At 37.2% G+C, this 18,910-nt stretch overlaps 1 protein-coding gene across 1 annotated transcript; it reads left to right on the forward strand.

Annotated features, from left to right (window-relative positions):
• The first annotated feature begins 147 nt into the window (after positions 1 to 147).
• LOC115979260 (tRNA threonylcarbamoyladenosine dehydratase-like) lies at positions 148 to 18,761 on the forward strand. The gene is made up of 11 exons (XM_031101241.1): positions 148 to 327; positions 716 to 759; positions 2,716 to 2,830; positions 3,506 to 3,653; positions 4,812 to 5,024; positions 8,096 to 8,230; positions 12,045 to 12,179; positions 12,532 to 12,747; positions 13,433 to 13,557; positions 14,374 to 14,431; positions 18,651 to 18,761. The coding sequence occupies exons 1-11, from the start codon at positions 236 to 238 to the stop codon at positions 18,759 to 18,761; spliced, it is 1,392 nt and encodes a 463-aa protein (XP_030957101.1). The 5' UTR covers positions 148 to 235.
• Positions 18,762 to 18,910: the final 149 nt, after the last annotated feature.

The following is an 18,910-nucleotide window of genomic DNA, read 5'->3' on the forward strand; positions in this document are numbered from 1 at the left end:
AAATAGTAGTAAAAATAAATTAAATAATAAAATAAATTGGCAAATTTCATACATGTCAAATGCACACTATAATTAATAATATAATTTTTTTTTTCCCTTTTGGCATTATTTATATATTTATTTTTGAATAAGTGACATGTACGATCTCAAAACCCTACTAATTTCTCAGAGTGCCCCAATTGCAGTAACCCCTGCTTTTCAGCTTTGTTTGGGATCGTAGAAAAGGAGAAGGAAAATGGAGGAGAGAGTAAAATGGTTAGGTTTGGTGGGAGCTGGAGTTGTTTTGGGCTCTGTTTCCACAGTCTTTCTTCTCAAGCTTCTTCCAAGGCTAGTCATTCATTTATTTTACTTTGTCTCCGCTTCGCTGCCAATATATATAATTTTTTCTTCAAATTCTCACTCTTTTCATTTCCTTAGCCTAAAACTCAGGAAAATCAAATTACAAACTTTCTTCTCTTTTCTTTCCTTTACTTCAGTTTCCTGGGAAAAAAAACTAATGGAGCTGTTTGGCTTTGTTGAATGAAGTTTCACGATTCAGTGTTAAAAGAAAAGGCAAAATCATATTCATAGGAAAGAAAATTATCCAAATTTTGTTTGCTTTTATATTTTTTATAATTGCACTACCAGCATTGCAAGAACTATAAAAATCAAGAAATTTACTATATTATGCAGATTTTCATTACTTTTGGCTAAGGTTGGTTGTGTATCATTGTAGAAGTGTTGCAAAGCAATGGGAGGAAAAGGCTATTGAAATTAATAGTAAGTGATCTAGTGACTAACTTTATTCAATTGATTTAAAATAATAGGTTTGGCCTCTATAAGAAGCTTTTGCCGAAAACAAAGGTTTGGCAATTATAATAGATATAGATTGTAGAGCCATCTTGCACTTAGATATTCCAGTCAAAGTGGCTTTATTTTTGGTTGCTTATGGTGCTATGTAGGCATATGATGAAACCTATATTTATGAGTATGACATGTATTTGCTTGACTTTGATATGTAGCAATTTTGGTGTTATTGCATTTTGGGTTTGGTGTATTACAAAGATTTTATCTGCTCTGAACTTTGATAGCTTTGTTGTTTTGTAAATAAATAGTTACTGTCTTTGCATGTAAAAACTGTTTTCTGTATTATTGTTCTTTCAAAAACTGTGAAATCTTAGTTAGGAAGAACATGACTGGTAAATTATGGAGAAAAATTATACAAAAAAAGAAAAAGAAAAAAGATTCAACAATGAGGAGTTGTCTTAGTACTAACTAACACCATTCTGGCATGCCTTTTATGATTAAAAAATTAAAGAGTAGAAGTAGAAGTAGAAGTAGAGTAGAAGGATGTAAAAAATTCTAGGTATAATGTATGCCAAAATTTGGAGGAGTATGAGATTTTTATTTTTTAACTTTAATTGATAAGTTTCACACACACACACACACCTTGTGGGCCTTGAACATAGGACCTCACCTTCCATCACTGTTATCATGGAAGAAGGATTTGCAATTTGAGTTGGAGCTAATTGGCATCGTATTTCTTCTTGTTTATTTCTTCACCCTCCCCCCTCCCCCAAGCCAACCCCTATGCCCACACATAGTGCAAAGACCTGATCATGCAGCCATGGAAGAAATGTCAAGTTGCAGTAAATTTCAGTTTTGGCGACTTAAAGCTTTTCTTGTGTGAAGCTTAGCATAAAATTGGATTGACATGAGTCTCGTATGATTTTGAAGTCAAGTCACTAGGTGAAAATTGCTTTTAACACGATTATTAAATTATTAATCTATGAGTTCTAGGAACCAATAAAAAAAAATTACGAGTTGTAGACATTTTTATGTGTAAGGGCAGATCTTGAACTTTTATAAATTCATGTGCATAATTTTATTTTTGGGGTAGATTATTTTCAGATTTTTCATGATAGTTTGAGGAACATTTTATTGGGTTTTCCTATTGTTTGCTAGTCAAATTAAGAGTCAATGAGTTGTTATCAATATTATTCACTGTTAAAAAGAATTTAGACTTGATTAATAGAATATAAAGTAATTCGTGGTTTGATATGGAATGACAAAGTTGGTTTTTTTACAGTTTTTATTTTATTTTATTTTTTCAAAAGTGATTCATGGATTGAGGTTGAGTGCCTAAAGTGTTCTCCCTCTTTGGTGTGCTGCTATTGTTCATGTCATTGTTAAAACAGTCCATCCCCCTGAATTACAACAAATTATTTTTTGATAAGTTGAATTACAACAAATTTCTATCTTTTCTTCCCTGTTTTTGACCCAAATCACACCCTTTCCTCTCCTTGTGAAAACCCTAAAAGCCTACTTTTTTTTTTTCTAACTATTTGCCATCAAATAACCCCTGAAAACAACCCTAAAATCCTTATCTTGTTGCTGTTGAGATTCTTGAGAATTACCAGGGAGTGGATACCTCGACTCCCAGTCTCTTTCAGTCACCAAAATTATATATTTTCCAATCCTAAGTCAATCTAGAAACCCTAAAGCCTTTCTCTCACTATAACAAAGTCCAAGACATAACTTTTCCCATCCTAAAGCCCAGCACAATAACACGAAGATAGATTCCTAATTTGACCTTTATCACCTAAAAATGGTGGCTTTCTATGTCACTAACAACTAACTGGTTTTTATTTTTTCTTACATGGTTTTTATATGTGATTTTTATTTTTTAGTGACTAATCAACTGTAATTCTATATTTCTTACAATTGTTATCGAAGGGAATGGACTTGTATCTGAGAATGCTAAAGGCTGCACAGTTTCTGGGAACCAGAACCATGGGGTGGCTGGTTTAAACCTTCTAAAAGATGAGATAGTTTCTGAACAATTGACCAGGTACTATTGGTGTCACCAATTAAGTTATTATTATTTTTTTTTACCAGTAAACCGAATTCATTAAGAGTGCAAAGGGGTACAACCTATGTACACATGAAATATACAAGATAAACACCAAGAAATCATGAAAAGAAAAAAAGATTGATAATTTCTAACAATTTTGAAAAAGAAAACAGCCATTAGCAGCTTTCCAATCATAGAGGGTCTTCAACACTAAAAGCTTCTACTTTAAACTTGTTTTCTAATTTTGCATTTTCCCCAAATATACTACATGATGCATAAGGGAATGGCATTCTACATGTTTGCATTATGGTGCCTACCAAATTTTCTTTTCCAATAAGGGAGTAAATTCACCTCCCATCTAAGCATGACCCACTGCACTCTAAGTGAACATGAGATCATATCCCAAATTTCATTGACTACTTCACAATGGAGTAGTAAGTGATCTGTAGTTTCCCTGCTCTTTTCACACATACAACACTGGTCCAACATTCTGATGTGATGCTTCCTCAATCAATTCATTGTAAGGATTTTATCTAATTTACCAACATGTGAAGGCCTGGATAGAATGCGATGGCAACTGTGTGGGAGTGGGGTCTTTCTCTGAGTGGATTGCTATTTTGATGTTGTTAACTGTTAGCATAATTGGAGTTGTTACTTTTCTGCTATTATTAGGAACATTCAATTCTTCGGCCTTGAGTCTCAACAGAATGTGACTGCATCCTATGTTGTGGTCATTGGTCTTGGGGGGGTGGGTAGTCATGCAGCATCTATGCTTCTGAGATCGGGGGTTGGCAGGCTTCTCCTTGTGGACTTTGACCAGGTATATTCTGTGAGGTCTCTCTTTGATTTTGTCCCTTTTTTTTTTCTTTTTTCTTTTTAATGTTTGTGTTCTCTTATTGTTTTTCATAACTCTATAATACACATTTCACCATGTTGGTGTGTCTACTCCTATGCTAAATCCACACATGAAGCTTTCTTTTAGTTTATTTTACTAAACTGAGAAATATCTGATGAGATTTCCCTTAGTGTCTATTTTACAGAAATTGTAATGTAAAGAAGGGATTTAAACCACTGGCTAATTATTGTTTTTAATGAATGCGTATTTGCATCAAATAGTGGTTTGAATCGTTTGATGTGTATTCATCATCCAGCTTGGCAATAGGACATGGATCTTTGATACCTAAACTAGAAAGTAACCGGTTATTAAAATGCACTTAAATGATGATAATTTATTGTTGTGATGTACTACAAAAAAAATGGTACTCTATAAGATCCATGATTTTTACCTTATTAGTGTCATAGTTTAACTTGAAGGTGAACTTTAAATTACTTCTAGTTTATGATATGATATGATTTAAGCTACCCAACTGAAGAGGAACTAAAACTTTCCTCCCTACCTTGTGAATTTCTGAGTGCTTCTCTAGAACAGTTTCTCATAATTTCTCTCTCCCCCCCCCCCCCCGGGCGGGGTACCACTCTTGAAAATAAGAAAAGGAAAAAACACATCCACTTTTTCCCCCCCTAAGTTGGAAAATTGGAAAAAATTTATGGAATTGATTGTTTCAATTTCATACCTTTATTGCTCTTTCAACACTATCCAGAACATGAAACTTTGACCAAAATTTTGATATATGGTCAAAGCTGTTCAAATGTACCAGCAAAGATGACTTTTTCACATGATAGCTTGCATTAACTGGATGATCAATCATGTTTTGATAATATTCCGAACATACGGCACACTGGTTCCATGAAGCACTTTACTTTTAATTACTTTTCAGTAATTTTATAAATTTTTTATTTGTTGTGGACAAAATGGTCCCTCCTAACTCTTAAGAATGCTAGTAATGATAGAAGACTGACATTAGTAGAAAAAAATAATAAAAGGAGTATTGATTTTTGCTTTCATATTTGCATTGATTAGAATTTATTTGATTAGATTCATAAGATATATGTACTCATTCATTAATTACATGAGAAGGTATCACTTTCATCACTTAACCGACACGCTGTTGCAACAAGAGCAGATGTTGGCATTCCAAAAGCCCAGTGCCTGAAAGAGCATTTCCTATCAATCTTCCCAGAGTGCCATATAGATGCAAAAGTGCTATTATATGATGCATCATCTGAAGAAGAAATTCTTTTGGGAAACCCTGATTTTGTTTTGGACTGCATCGATAACATTGATACAAAGGTAACTTTTCTTGCCTATAACTATGATTAACATTCATGAATTTAGTTTTACCTGCACCAAAATTACTACTGTTGAATACTCAAATAATTTAATACTAGTTTTTGGACCTTAATTAACAAGAATTGCAGAAATTATAGTTTAACCCTTGAATACAAAATGGACCATAACTAATATAATAAAATCTAAATTAAAAACTGTTTTAACCTTAAAAGACTCATAAATATGTCTTGAATTAGTGAATACGCAAAGTAGTAGCAAATCAATCTTCTATCGTTTCATCATTGTTCCGCAGGTGGGAAAAACTTGGCCTTGGGTTTTGAAGTGTTAAAGTATTAACTATTAAACATGAAACTTGCACCCATTCTTCAAACACCTATGGAAGCATTAAAGATAAAGAATCTATTTTTCACTCCATATCATTAAATTCATTTGGAATAATAAAATCAATGCTTGAAAGTCTTTTCAACTTTAAATCCTTCTTGAATTGATCCATAGCCATAACTTCAGTATCTTCCATGGTCTTGACTTTTCCATGATCAACCTTATGCTCACCTTGGTCAGTTGTGATCTCCGTTGCCCTTGTAATGCATTCTTTTAGCTGGTCTTGAAATCGAACATGGGGTGAAATGTAAGGCTGGATTTCTCTCTTTAGTGCAACTCCTTGTTGCATTGAACTAACACCCGATTGAAGTTGGTTTAACAGCAACTAGGCAGGGCCACATCTATCAGATTTTGAAGGGCTAACAGGTGCAATGTTTTTCAACAATGGTTGGAATAAAATTATATCTAACTTAAAACATCTAAGTTCTTGATCAACTTTATTTTGGCAAAGATATTTAGCCACAATAGTAACTGCTACTTATTCAAAGTTTCTTGCATAAAAGACAAATCTTCCAGTTTTGCTTATATGGAACACACTCTTTCATTCAATTGTTGCAAATTGAGCTTCGTCATATGTAAAAATCATATTTGAACACTATAAGATGCAATCTATTAGTTTTGAGATTATTCCATCATTGCAAGCATGAATAGGAATAGTTTGGTTTTTTCTTAGTAATATACACGTGCATTTAGGGGGGCGGCAATTTTTCCCCTTGCTTCCACCCGTGAAGGCAGCGGGTTTTCCCCAATTTGATGTAGTGGCAGGGTAAGGGCAAGGTGAAATATATTGACTTGATGGTGAGGCAGGGATGGGTTTTAGTTTCCCCACTTCAAGTATATTTACATAAATGCCCTTAAATATATGTAAATATATATATATGTGTGTGTGTGTGTGTGTGTGCGTTTTCTTTCAGTTAGGGGTTCTCTTCTCTCTTCATAGTTATCAAAAGCTCCTCACCTCCTCATCATCTTTTTTTTGATAAGTAATAAGGATATATATTCAAGAACACTGCCTTATGCAGAAAACCATAAGGCAGCGAGAAAAATACAGATAGGAAAGAAAAAGAAGAGAGAAAAAAGAAAGGAAAAGATACTAAATACAAAGGAGAGAGCTAAGGAACATAGGGAGAGAGTCACTAGAGGTGATTCCCCAAGCCCTAGACCAGCCAAAAAGGGAGCTTCTGAAAGAGGCCAATAATTGGTCATCCGAGCTTTCCAAGTCCTCAAAAGTCCTCCAATTTCGCTCCCTTCAAAGACACCACATTAAGCACAAAGGAGCTAAATTCCAAATGCTAGACGAATGTTTTCCAAGCCAATTCCACCAACCAAAGAGAGTATCTGCAACCGTTCTTGGCAAAACCCATGAAATTCCAAAAGATCTAAACACCAAACTCCACAACCTATGAGCCTTACCACAATGAAGAAGCAAATGATCCACCGTTTCCCCATTACAACGGCACATAATGCACTAGTCAACAAAATCCATCCCTCTATCCCTCAAATTATCACTTGTACGGATCTTATCCCACACAGCAGTCCACACAAAGAAGGAAACACGCCAAGGAGCCTTGATCTTCCATACACCTTTCCAAGGAAAAGTTATGGGCAAAGGACTTCTTAACTTATTGTAAAACGATTGAACATCAAAGTCCCCATTCTTTGTCAACTTCCATCGCACACGATCTCCATTCTCAGTGGGAGGTAGATTCGAATCCAAGGTGCGGAGAAAATCATCCACACCACCCATTTCCTAATCATTTGGTCTCCGAATAAAATGAACATCCCAACTTCTCCGTTCTTCTATCCCCAATCTTTCAAGAGAAGAGGCCACTGATGCCTCTTTATTGGAAGCCATCCCAAACACATTCGGAAAAGACAATTGAAGTGGAGACTCCCCACACCATTGATCTGTCCAAAGCTTAACTCTATTGCCCACCCCTACCTGGAACCGAATATTTTTGCTAAATTCCTCCCATCCCATTTGAATACTTCTCCATAAGCCACATCCGTGTACCCCTCTACCTAGCTTGGATGTCCATCCCAATCACCTCCTCATCATCTCCAATCTCCTTTCTTTCTCACTCACACTAAAAACCAAATAAAACTTGAACTTCAAACAAATTCAACATATACTAGCCCCCTAACCCTACACCTCCTTGCAGAGAGAGAGAGGAAATGTAACTTTAACTGGATTATTAAGTGGGTTATACACTTGGGGACATGCCAGCACCTGACACTGGAGTCCATGTAACATTGGTTTGTATGTATATATGTGCTTTATATGATCATTTGATCCAATGTAATATGATGCTGTTTTCAGCCTTGAGTGTAAGAAATTTTGCTAATTTTATGATTTGATGATATGGAGGCACTGATAAAAAAAATTCTATTGTATCCGAATTGTGGATATGGGTTCTTCCTTTTGTATATGGATTAATTTTTTTGGGAAGGGCCATGCTAGCAAGACTTGATTTAGATGCATATGACAATGATGTGAGAATGACATTGGACATTTTCTACAAAATTTGGTCTGCACCTGAAAACAATGTCTTTACAAGTCTACACAAGCCAAAAAATTATTTTTCTCCAGCCGCCCCTCTGTCATTATAATTCACTGCTGTGTTCCAAACAAGAATTATGATAGTAATGAAGTTTCAATTTTCAATTTGTTGATTTGTTATATGTAATAGGTGGCACTTCTTGCTGCATGTGTACGTAGGGGTCTGAAAGTTCTATCTGCAACCGGAGCTGGTGCAAGAGCTGATCCAACAAGAATACGTGTTGCTGATTTGAAAGAGTCAACAAATGACCCTCTATCTCGTGCGGTAATGATTTTTTCATTTTTCTTATCAACAAATTTTAAGCTGTTCAGCAGTTTTGAATATGCTTCCGTCTGATTGTTTTTTTGTAGAACCATGTTGCATAAAAGATGCCCATCTATAAAACATGAAAACTAACGTCTTATGCATTTTGGAACTTAGATATTTTGTAGCTCATATTTATCAATTAAAAGAAATAAAATGAAATAATCGTTTAGTATATACATATAATCAATATCTTCGTATTTGAGTGTTTATAAAAAATAAATAAGTAAATGCAATTCTTTTTTTTGAATGTGTGCACTGTGTGTACATATGCATGTATCTTTGTTACAAACTTGATTTAAGTATTCTGAGTATCTCAGGTGTGCTATAATTTATCTGTTAGACTTCCTAAATACGGATATGTGCCATCTTGTTTATGTATTTTATTTTTGGGGTAATTATACTTTCTCTGCTTGTGGTATGGTCTGAGTTTGCTCTTTACCCCACCTAAGATTATTTTTTTTTGATAGGTAATTAGAAAACTTATATTAAAGAGGAAAAAAAAGAAAAGAGAAGTACAAGATGTTCATGATGATGAACAACAACACAGCACAACAGCAATAAAACAGCAACACAGCACAACACTACACAACACAATAGCAAGAGAGAAGTCAGGAAACTAAGCTAAGGGAAGGCATAAACTCAGAGAGGGAAGAACACTCAGTAAAACCCCAGCAATGAGACCACTCCATTAGACTGCGTTGGCATAAAATCTTTAACTCCTCCAACGTTTTCTCTTTATCTTCAAAAGATCGACGATTTCGCTCCAGCCACACAATCCACATTAAGTACCCTGGAACCAAGTTCCAAATTTCCGAATTATGCTTCCCAAGCCATTGATGCCAACTAGATAACAAACCCGCCACCGAACCCGGCATAACCCAATGAATACCAAAAGCCTGAAGCATGAAAGCCCATAGGGAATGAATAATAGGACAATGAAGAAGAAGGTGGTCTACCGACTTTCCATCAGAGCAACACGTACAACACCAATTAGCTAGAGGACGACCCTTAAGCATTAGGTTATCCAAAGTGAGGATCCGACCATGGGCAGTAGTCCACAGAAAAAAAGCCACGCGCTTAGGAATCTTTGGTTTCCAAACACCCTTCCAAGGAAATAAAGAATTCGAGGCACCCCGAATCTCATGGTAGTAAGACCGGGTGTCGAACTTCCCATCCCCTTTCAACCCCCAGCGAAGAGTATCTCTCCTATCACCTCGAGGAATACGAGGATGGATAAGCTGAAAAAGAGAGTAAGAAGCAACCAACTCTCAATCTTCAAACGCTCTATAAAACCTTAAATTCCACACTCTAACAGAACCCCTTTCTGGAGCCCACAAAACCTCAGAGATGCAAGCATCCTTGATCGCTGAACATGCATAAAGCTCAGGATAGCGATCTTTTAAAGAATTCTCACCAATCCACCTATCATGCCAAAAGCGGATACGAGTACCATCACCCACTTCAAAGGACAGATGCTTAGAAAAGCTCTCCCACCCTTCATTAATGCTTCTCCAAAGACCACACCCATGAGCCCTCCTGCAGACTTTAGTGCACCACCCCCCTTGACCCTCACCATATTTTGAGGAGATAACTCTCCTCCAGAGATGGGTAGCTTCATGACCAAATCTCCATAGCCAATTCCCTAAAAGAGCTTGATTAAAAGACACCACATTTCTTATCCCTAAACCGCCCCTCTCAACGGGAGAACACACCTTATCCCAAGCCACCAACGGAAACTTGAAACTCCCCTCAGAAGACCCCCACAGAAAATTCCTCTGAATACTTTCCAATCTAGCCGCCACAGCTTTAGGAATAGTAAAAAGAGATAAAAAATACGTAGGGAGACTTGAGAGAGTACTCTTTATAAGCATGAGTCTACCACCTTTAGATAAATAGAGCCGCTTCCACCCAGATAGCTTCTTCTCCATTTTCTCCAAAATAGGATTCCTTATCGCAGCTGTCTTAAAAGAAATGGAGAACACACCTTCTCCATTTCTTTACCATTGCCCCCACAAACCAGAACCCTTGAACCACCCACCATAGGCATTATAATATAGCTTTCGACTCAAGCTTTATTTGCTTGTAAGCCTCATAAGCCTCCACTGTTATTGTGGATGGGTGGCGATAGATTTGGGTAGCAGGTGTAGGCAGATGGTGATGTTGGTTTCGCTGTCGTTGGACAGTGGCTCATGGGGTGTGTTAGGGCTATGGAGTTGAGTGCTGCCAGTTTGAAATTCTTTCTTGCATTTCCAAAAAAAAAAAAGAGTGCAATGTGGTGTTAGTGCTATGACGGGGTTGTGGGGAAATTGAGTAACAGCTGGTGGCGGGCATTGGATTGGTGGCTGGTTTGTTTTCAGAATGTAGATGTGATGGTGATGGATTTTGGGTAGCAAGTGTAGGTTGGCACACTTGGCAATGATGTTGGTTTGCTGGTGGTGGCGGTGTTTTGCTGTGGTTGGCCATGTGTTCATGGTGGTATTTAGGACTATGGGGTCAAGTGCTGCTAGGTTGCAATTCTTGTTTGCATTTCAAAACAAATGGGTGTGACATGGTGTTAGTGCCATGATGGAGTTGTGGGGAAACTGAGTATTGGCTGGTGGTGGGTGTTGGATTTTCGGGCGGTGAGTGTCATAATGGTGACTCTTGCCCATGGTGTTGGCTGCAGTTGGGTGTTTGAAACTTCGGTGCTGTCGGTGAGGGTTTTTTTTTTTTTTTTTTTTTGGGGGGGGGGTTGGGGGGGGGGAGGGGAGCTATGGATGACAGTGAGGTGTTCAGGGTTATCCCACCAATGATAGGGCCTAGGGGTGGTGATTAGGGGTTTTATGAGCAGCGGGTAATGGGTCTTGACAGGTTATAAGGTTGGACTGTGGTGGTTTTGATGGCCAGCTATCAAAACCTGGCTATCAAAACCACAAATTCCTATCATCCTCATCAACTGGCCTTCATGTCACCACAAATTCCTCTAAATCTGAAAGTACCAACTAACAGATTTACAAAAGCTTTGTATAATTAAAATTAAAGGATTCCCATTTAAATGAAAAAAGGCTCAAATATACAAAAGGTGTTAAGTGTTCACTTGGTAAGGATCTTGCTTGTGAAGCGTATTAGTTTCATTGATGAAAAGGACTGGAGGTCATGAAGGAGATGGAGAACTGGGATTATCTGTGGGTGCTTCATATCAATTTTTTTAATGTCTGGACTTTGGAGAATGAGTGAGTGTACACGGCTAATGGTGTTGACCAAAGTGGGTAAAGTGCAACTTGTTGAACTTCAAGTTAGCAAACCAAATTCGACACAAACCTTTTGTGGTTGAAGTGTAATTTTCCCTTTATTTTTTTAATCAACAGATATAAAGTAGTGTTGATTTTTTACAGGAAATGAGTACTGAAAAGAGAGGAGAATCTAAAAGAGAGGAGGACAAGGCATCTTTCAAGTACATGTAAAATAAAAAAAGTTGTGAAAGAAGAGAATCACCTAAATATGTCTTCTTTAAAAGGAATCCCCTTACCCACCCCCACCCTCCCTCTATTCCACACAAAAAACAAAAAAGGAAATTGGAGGCTCCTTAGTAATATGCGTATATGATAATTTTCAGTTTATGATTGCATTTACTTCACATTAACTACTTTTATTGGCGCTCAACTAATATAAAAGTATTGGGACAAATTTACTTTTTCCTTCATTTATTTACTAGGTGAAGATTGCATGCTTTTTGGTTATTATTATTACAGGCATTAATATGCAACTCGTTTTTCCCAAATCTCTGTTTCAGGTAAGACACCGACTAAGGAGAGATCATGGCATTGACGGTGGCATTCCTGTTGTGTTTTCGCTCGAGAAACCTAAAGCAAAACTGCTTCCATTTAAGGGACCAAGTGGAGAAGAAGAAAATCCCTCAGACTATCAGGTGCAAATGTTTTACTTGTTAGTTTGAAGTATATGTTACCTTTTCTTTTCTTTTCTTTTCCTTTTTTTTTTTTTCCCCAAAAAAGTAATTTACTCCAAAGAATTTTGATATTTGGCGTATTTATCCATAAAAGTAATTAACTCCTTTTTTTCCTCTTTTAGATTTGGTTGAGCATTGTAGTTAGAGAGCTGTTTGTTATTCTTTTTTATTGCACCCCTTGTGTACCTAGAAATAAAATTTTCGTTACTTATCAACCAAAAAAAAAAGAAAAAAACAAAACTAGATATTGTACAAGAAAATTAATTAATTTCTCCCTATTTGTAAACATTCTAACTTCTTATCCTTATATCAGATAGTACCAGGGTTTAGGGTTCGCATAATACCTGTTCTAGGAACCGTCCCTGCAATTTTTGGACAAGTAATGGCCTCCTATGTTGTGACGCAACTAGCAGGGGTGCAAGTCCAAACAGAGCCTGTGGTAAATTTGGACATGGATCATTACCGGATGCTTCATCAACGCCTTATTGAGCATGAGGAATCATTGTATGGCACAGCCATGGAAGTCCAGGTATGAAGTTTCCCTTGATAAGTTATTGTTAAACAAAATTGCTCTTATTTATTTATTTGCTAATAAGGTGTCTAGAGTTCACTTAGCACCTGACTAATTCCTAAAGCTCTTTTTAGGCTCTTTTAATATTAAGTTTGTTAGTTCTTTGGAGCAGATAAGACCTCTCTTACTCTCTCTCTCTCTCTCTCTCTCTCTCTCTCTCTTCTAATTCTTATCAACAACCACAACAAGCCTTAGTCCCAAATTTTGTGATCAGCTCTCTCTTCTAATTCTTTTATGTAAAATTTATTGTATGCATCATGTGCACTTGGGTTAGGTAGATACATTTTACCTGCCTGTATGAATATATGAGCTCACACTCCTCTTATTGAAATAAAGGGGAGGAGATGCCAAGACTTTAGGAGAGAATTAGGGGCCAATTACAAGTTAGTCAGTAAAAAAGGTTCTAGCTATCAATCTTTTATTTTTTTATTTTTGTTTAATAATTGATACCTCTTTTAAGAGTTGCCAAAGGACTTGATACCAGGAAGAAAAAGTTACAAGTATAAGGTGGAATGAGTTTGGCCTCCTATAAAAATGAGAAGAGTCATGGCACCATATGCTAGTTATTAAATTTTGATTTTATGGGAAAGTCCTTTAAACTTTTTGGTTAAATGCTTGTGTAATCTATTGCCATTTTTTGTAGGTAGATATTGAAGAAGTGATGTACGTTGCAAAAGAGTTGTGGCATGGACGAAGTGCAAGAGAGCAGTCTCCAAAAGATGTCGGACGTGGAATGTGGCGATCTGTTAATGAATTAATGCTTGTGAGGTATAGTTTGCATTTGTATTGGATGTGATTGACCATTTTGAACCTTGCCTAGCATTTGGGGGAGAATATTAAAAAGAAATACTAAAGTTATAAAATTAGTCTTTTGGTGTATGAACTATATAGTCAACTCAGCAAACAAAGCCTAAGATCTTAATTAGGATTGGCTTGACCACTCCTTTTCTGCTATTTATCTCTTATCAGGGCCTTGTCTACTGTTCATTCACTGGTTGTCATTCTTTCTCTCACTTCATTTGCTGATTTCTCTCTAGTAAAACTCGGGTACAGTTTCTTAGGTGTTGTACCTTAGGTTCCCCAATTAAATTTAAACACATGGTTGCATTGACTTTTATTGTTGTTGGAAAGTGAAATTTACATTACTTTCCAACAATTGTCATTGGAAATGGTAATATTGTTTGTACTGCCTTGGTCAATGCTGTCATAGGAACCTATGATACAGCAGCTAAGAAAGTGTACCTGAGTTTTGCCCTTTCTCCAGTCTTTCTCTTAGTTGGCACCTTGATTTGGAATCTTGTATTGAGCAGTTTGGTGCAGTTAGATTCTATTCTGAACATAAATACCATCATTTTCCCTTCAAGGTAATCTTTCTCAAATATTTGAACTAGAGTAAATTGCGGTTAAGTATGTGCACAAGAGCATTGAGCTATTAAACTATGATCATCTAAATCTGTTGAATTTCACCATGTCTACCATGTTTGTCATGTAGCGTTATCTTTCTTATCGAAATTGATGTTGCCCTGATGGTGAATGTAGACTATTTTATCACTGACATTTTTGAGCTTGTCTCCATTTCTTCAGGTGGGATCAGGAAAAGCCCGCGACAGTGTCAAACTTAATTCTATTAAAGTTTAGCGAGGTATATATCATTTATTGACATTTTATTGAATGAGTGAGTGCTCATGATATCTTGAAGCCATCAATAGATTACGTAACTTTGGCGGCATTAATACAATGGAAGATAACACTAATTGCAACTCATCCCAAAAAACAGAAAATACTACCTAGTCGTGTTTTTCTTGCATTTTTTTCCTCCCTTGTCATCGTATATCAAAGCACACATAACTATTAAAGCTCAAAATGTAGGTGCTTGAGCAATAAGTACATGACCTGAATTTTCTAAATGTGCTCCACTAAGCAGATGGCTTATGCCTGCCACCAATTTTCTAGCAAAACATGCCATAGTGTTATATCTGGATGTTTCAAGGTAATGCTTTATCCATTAGAATTTTTTTTGGATAGGTAATGAAAAAATTTTATTAAGAAAAAAAATAGCCAACTTGAGTACATTGAGGATGTACTATGGGGCAAAAATCAAGAACCAAAATTACAATGACCAAGTAAAAGATAAATAAGAAAAATGTGATAGAGCCACACTCCATGCAAGGAGAGTATGTAAGAAAAAAGACTTAATCTCTAGCAATGACCGGTCACATCCCTCAAAGCATCTAGCATTTCTTTCACTCCAAATACACCACATCAAGCAACATGGCACAAGTCTCCAAAAATCTATATTGTGATGTTGCCCGAATTTATCTTGCCAAGACTCAAACAACTCAAATACCTTATGTGGCATAACTCAATCAAGTCCAAACATACAAAACACGAAAAACCACAGTTCAAAAGCAATGGGGCAATGAAGCAAAAGATGATCCACCAAATCCCTACACCTCTTACACATGTAATACCAATCAAGACCAATAATATGCCTTTTACGAAAGTTATCAGTTGTAAGAATCATACCTAACGAAGATGACCATGAAAAGAAAGCCACCCTTGGAAGGACCTTCGATTGCCACACCAACCTCCAAGGGAAAGAAAGAATAGGTGGGTAGAAAGAAAGATAGAAACCTTTAACTTCAAACCTCTAATCCTTACTGGCTTCCAATAAACCTTATTAGGGCCAATCCCCCTCACTTTCGAAGAGTAAAAAATGTCCATAAACCAATTAAAAGAATCTTCCTCCCAATCTTGCGGTGAATGATAAAAGTGGAAATTCCAATGAATCCTCCCACCAGACCAACACATAACCTTTGCCACTGAAGAGTCCCTAGCCTTACTAAGTACTAAGTCAGTAAAGATCTAGAAAAGCCTCTTTAAGGATACAATCCCCACACCACACATGCTTCCAAAACTTCACTCTAGTACCATCACCTACATCATATCGTAGGAGTTTAGAGAAGTTCAGCCAGCCACTTCTAATAAACCTCCAAAGGCTAACACCATATGCACTTGTCACCCTTTTTGTGCACCAACCACCCTAAGTATTCACATATTTCGCCTCTATAACCCTCCTCCATAACGTATCTGTCTCTAAACCATACCTCCATTACCACTTGCCCAACAAAGCAGAGTTAAAGTTTCTCAATCGTCTAATACCTAGTCCCCCAACCTGAATTGGCTTACAAACCTTAGCCCAATTCACCAGATGTAACTTAGAATCACCACTCACACCACACCAAAGGAAATCTCTCTATAATTTCTCCATGCGATTACCTACCTTCCTAGGTATAGGAAGAATGGAAAGGAAATAAGTAAGTAAGGAGGAGAGAGTACTTTTAATAAGAGTTACTTAACCCCCCCCTAGATAAATAAAGCCTCTTCCACCTTGCTAGTCTTCGTTCCATCTTCTCTAATATAGGATTCCAGATCGACAACTCCTTGAATTTAGCCCACAAAGGAAACCCCAAATATTTCAAAGGACGGGAAGAATGCCTACAACCCAATAGCCCCACCAACACATCCAGATTACGTACCTCACTAACTGGTACCAACTCTGACTTCCCCAAATTAATTCTTAACCCTGAAACCTCCTCAAATCTAGTTTGAATCTCGCTCAAAGTAACCAGCTGATTAGGGTTAGCATCACAAAAAATAAGGGTGTCATTTGCAAATAAAAGACGAGACACCAACATCGAAGTACTAGGTGTAGAACCTACAGAGAAGCCCGAAAACTATCCAGCAATGGCAGCCATGTCTCAAAGCCTCCATAACAACATCAAAGAGCAACAGAGATAGAGGACCTTGCCTAATCCCCTTAGAGCTTCCAAAGAAATTTAAAGTACTTCCATTAATCAAAATGGAAAATTTAACAGTAGAAATACAAAACATAATCCATTTTCTCCACTTTTTTGAAAACCCACGACACTGCAACATATACATTAGAAAACCCTAATTCACATGATCATACGCCTTCAATCTACTATCAATACATTCAGAAGCAATTAACACGGAATCTAAGATTTGTCTACCTTTTACAAATGCATTCTGTGAATTTGAAATAAGCCCATATGCCACCCTTTGGAACCGATTAGCCAACACTTTCGAAATAATCTTGTACATCCCACCAACTAAACTAATTGGCCAGAAATCCTTGATCTCCACAGCATTTGCCTTTTTAGGAAAGGGCAAGAAATGCAGTATTAAGACTCTTCTCAAATACAGCTTGAATATGAAAGTTCTGAAAAACTTCCATAATCTCTTCTTTCAACACACTCCAACAAGACTAGAAAAAAGCCACGGAAAAACCATCTAGGCCAGGAGCCTTATCACCATTAAAACCATTAATCACCCCTTACACCTCTTCCTCGTCAAACGGCCTATCGAACCAAATAGCATCCTCAGAATTTCTAGAGAATTCCATGTCATCAAGGACAGGTCTATTAACCACATCTTCATAATAGAACTGCCTATAGAAGCGAGAAATACACTCGGCTATGTCCTCCGGATTCGAAGACAGCTCTCCATCCCCCTTAAGCCTATCTATTTTCTCCTAACTCATTCTCAGTGTATTTGGCACTCCAAATCCCCTTGGTTTTCTTTTTCAAAAAAGCTACTTTAACTCACTTGGTGGGTCCCACTAGTCAGAATGGCTATTTGCCCATTATCTTCAAAACCTGCATGTATGCCTACTGCCTCTTTCCTCTCCCCACAGAAACCCACTGAACCAAAGAAGCCAAACCCACAGAAATCCACACAGCAATGCGTTTCTCTCTCCCTAGACCCACAGATCGGCAGCTGCTTCTCTCTCCAGGCAGCCCTTTCTCTCTCCCCGCGGTGTGGATTTTTCCAAATTGATACTCTCTCATTGTCTCTCTCTCTCTCTGTCCTTAAAGGTTTGGTGGGTTTCCTGCTTCTGGGTTTTGTGTGTGTTGGCAGCAGATTGCATTGTTGTGGACTTGTACTTGGAGAAGAGATTTGTGGATTTTGGAGGATGAAAATGGTTGTTTTTGGCTGGAATGTTGTATATGTGTTTGTGGGTTTTCTGGTAAATACAAATAATGGAGGATCCGGTGGATGCGTTACTTTGAAAGACCGAGAGCCGGAGGGAGATGATAGACCAAGAGAGATGAAGCAAAATCAATGAGACTCTGTTTCTGCTTCTAGTGTTACTGTGTTAGGCTGTTAGTAAATGAGTTTGAGTGAAGGACCAAGGAGCTGTTGGTGACAATTACTGCTGTCTGACTGCAGCGAGACAAGTCACCCGCATGGGTCCCATTTTGTGTGTTTTATTACTGTTTTGCCACTTAACTCATTTTCCTAAAAGCTGAAAACTTAAGTGTCTCACTATATCACGATGGGTTTATCGCCCGGGGGAAAAGGGGGGGGGGGGGACTATATTTTACAATGGTCTTATTTTTTTGGTACTTACGCTTCAATTATCTTATAGTCATCATTTTCTTATATTTTTATTCTGCTCAATATAATGGAAAGATATTTACCCTTCCCTATGCCTCTCTGTCTCTGTCTCTGTCTCTCTCTCTCTCTCTCTCTCATGAAGAGAGTATTTAAGCTCTAGAGGTTGAGGGTGACATTGTTTTGGTCATTATTGTTTAGGCATTGACATTACAAACTACATTAAATCAATCACCATTTGAGGTGATGCGAAAATGGAATGTAGTGGCTAATTGAATTTATTTGCCAATATAGGAAATGTTGCACCGATTTTCTCTTTACAGCGTGACAATCTTTTTTGCCAGTTCTAGTATTTGGCTGTTTCTTTTTTATTTTTTCCCTTCCTGAAGAGCTTGCTTTAGAAAATCTCATGACTCTCTTTTTATGTTTTCTTGTCTAATTAGGCAGATGAGCATGAATCAAGCACACTTGATGATATCAAAGAAAAGGAACCTGAATTTTTTAGGAGAGTGACATCTGTGCTGAAGCGAGCTGAACTGGACTTTGGTTTGTAGCCATTGATTTTTTTTTCCTTACTAGGGTTTTTGTTACCAATGGGTCTGCGATATGTTATAGCTTTAGGAACATTTTGAGTATAGGTTTTTGCGATATGTTATACCAATGGTTAGTGTAATTTTTGCTGGCAATATAAATTCAAAATTTA

Source organism: Quercus lobata, chromosome 3, assembly GCF_001633185.2.
Source record: "Quercus lobata isolate SW786 chromosome 3, ValleyOak3.0 Primary Assembly, whole genome shotgun sequence".
In the NCBI taxonomy this organism is placed as follows: domain Eukaryota; kingdom Viridiplantae; phylum Streptophyta; class Magnoliopsida; order Fagales; family Fagaceae; genus Quercus; species Quercus lobata.